The following is a 2315-nucleotide window of genomic DNA, read 5'->3' on the forward strand; positions in this document are numbered from 1 at the left end:
TAGAAATGAAAAAACCTTTATTTCTTTATTTTTAAAATTTTTCAAATTGTTTAATCATTTTCTTTTTGACTGAAATGACTGTATGCAACTCCTAACCAAGACTTTCAGATTATAATCTCATAACATTCTTTTTTCAGCTGTATTAAGATGTAATTGACAAATAAAATTATCTGTTTATGGTATACAATATGATGTTTTGATATATGTATACATTGTGAAATGATTGAATCAAGTGAATTAATGTATCTTTCACTTCACATGCTTTTTTTTTTTGGTGATAAGAACGTTTAAGATCTACTTTCTTAGCACTTTCCAAGCATACAATACATTATTATTAACTATAGTCACCATGCTATACAACAGATCTTCGGAACGTATTCATCCTGCCTAAATGAAACTTTATATCCTTTGACCAACATCTCTCCATTTCTGCCCACCTACCCCCCAGTCCCTGCCAACCACCATTCTACTTTCTTGTTCTATGACTTTGACTTTGGCTTATGTAGATTCCACATACAATTGTAATTACGCAGTATTTGTCTGTGTCTATTTCACTTAGCATAATTCCTCCAGTTTTATTCATGTTGTTGCAAATGTCAGGATTTCCTTTTTAAGGCTGAATGTCATTCCATTGTGCATATGTACCACATTTCCTTTATCCATTCATCCACTGATGGATACTTAGGTTGATTCCATATCTTGGGTATTGTGAATAGCTGAAAGTCCTGCAGTCACCATTATGGATGCTCCTGAAAATGNTCTTGGGTATTGTGAATAGCTGAAAGTCCTGCAGTCACCATTATGGATGCTCCTGAAAATGTAAAAGTTTCCTTGATTAAGGTGGGGGACGTTCCCTTTCTATATCATGCAGTTCTGCATTATTTTACTTCTTTGTAGCAAGCATCTTTTGTCTTTATAGCCAGAAAAGAATTGTGTTTTTTTAAAAAAAGGTATTTTGGCAGAAGTCTGATCTTTGTAAATATGCTAGATAGAGACTAAAGTAATGAAATAAGCCAATATTTGCTCATTGCTTTACATGTTATTAGATCCATTAAACATCAGAACTGTCCTCTGATGGAAGTAATGATTTTATTGTTCTTTGGTTACTTCCCCAGAACTCTCATTGTCTTAGTGTCTTGCCCAACTGATACTAGCAAGTGGGAGAGTGTCCAGTCCAGATGCAGGGACTACAAAACCTGTGCCATTTCCCTACACTAATATTAACATGAAATGATTCATTTCTTTTCCCTCAGAAAAAGCTGAACAATTGAAGAACAGGAAGCATATGGACACACTGAGTAGCAAGGGAAGCAATTCTTTCACATAAAATGTGCCACAGATAACCCATAAAAATAAAATAAATAAACTCAATGCTTTAAAAGCTACATAGCACAGGAAAAAGAAAATGATTAAGGATGATTTTAGGTTGAATAGTCCTCCAGATTTCTTGCTTTCGTCCAGCTCCTCATGTGGCACCATCACCGAGTCTCCTTGCTTGGGTAGCAGACCCTTTGGATCTGGAACACCAACACCTTCAGAGCTTCCCTGACGTCCTTGTTGCGGAGTGTATAAATAAGAGGATTGAGAAGTGGGGTGATGACTGAGTAGACGATGGCCACAATCTTGTTAATGTTTGACTCATATTTTACTGCTGGGCGGACATACATGAATATGAGAGTGCCGAAGTAGATGGTTACCACAGATAGGTGGGCTGTGCAGGTGGAAAAGGCCTTGCGCTGGGCAGCGGCTGAGGACATGGCGAGAACTGTGGCCAGGATTTGGGCATAGGAAGCCATGGTAAAGAACAGGGCTCCTAGGATAATGACAGTGCTAAAGGCATAGCCCACAACTTGGATGGCATATGTGTCTGTGCAGGAGAGACGGAAAATCTGATCAGCATCTCAGAAGAAGTGGTTGATACGGTTGGGGGTGCAGAAGGAGATTTGTGTGAGGAGGAATGAGGGGAACATGGGGCAGAGGAATCCCACAGACCAGCAGACCCCAGCCAGAGTCCCACAAGTTTGGGGACTGAGCAACAGTGGGTAGTGGAGTGGGCGACAAACAGCAGCATAGCGGTCAAAGGCCATGGTGGTGAGGATGAAGAGCTCGGTGGCAGCCAAGGAGAAGAAGAAGTAATACTGCGTGATGCAGCTGGGAACTGAGATGATCCCCTGGGGAACTCAGAAAATTGGCCAGCATCTTGGGCACAGTGACTGTGGTGTACCAGAGCTCTACCAAGGAGAGATTGCAGATGAAGAAGTACATGGGAGTGTGGAGGCGCCTGTCCAGGACCACCACGAGCACGATGAGGGCAT

The 2315-nt window shown here is 40.8% G+C and overlaps 1 protein-coding gene across 1 annotated transcript in view; it reads right to left on the reverse strand.

Annotated features, from left to right (window-relative positions):
• Positions 1-1478: 1478 nt before the first annotated feature.
• LOC103606331 (olfactory receptor 11H6-like) overlaps positions 1479-2315 on the reverse strand; it is a 1585-nt gene continuing 748 nt past the window's right edge. The window contains exons 2-3 of the mRNA XM_008590949.1: positions 2060-2171; positions 1479-1867 (exon numbers count right to left, since the gene is read on the reverse strand). Coding sequence (XP_008589171.1) covers positions 1479-1867; positions 2060-2171 — 501 coding nt within the window. The remainder of the gene's footprint in view (positions 1868-2059; positions 2172-2315) is intronic.

This window comes from Galeopterus variegatus, unplaced genomic scaffold (assembly GCF_000696425.1).
Source record: "Galeopterus variegatus unplaced genomic scaffold, G_variegatus-3.0.2 Scaffold6481, whole genome shotgun sequence".
Classification (NCBI taxonomy): Eukaryota; Metazoa; Chordata; class Mammalia; order Dermoptera; family Cynocephalidae; genus Galeopterus; species Galeopterus variegatus.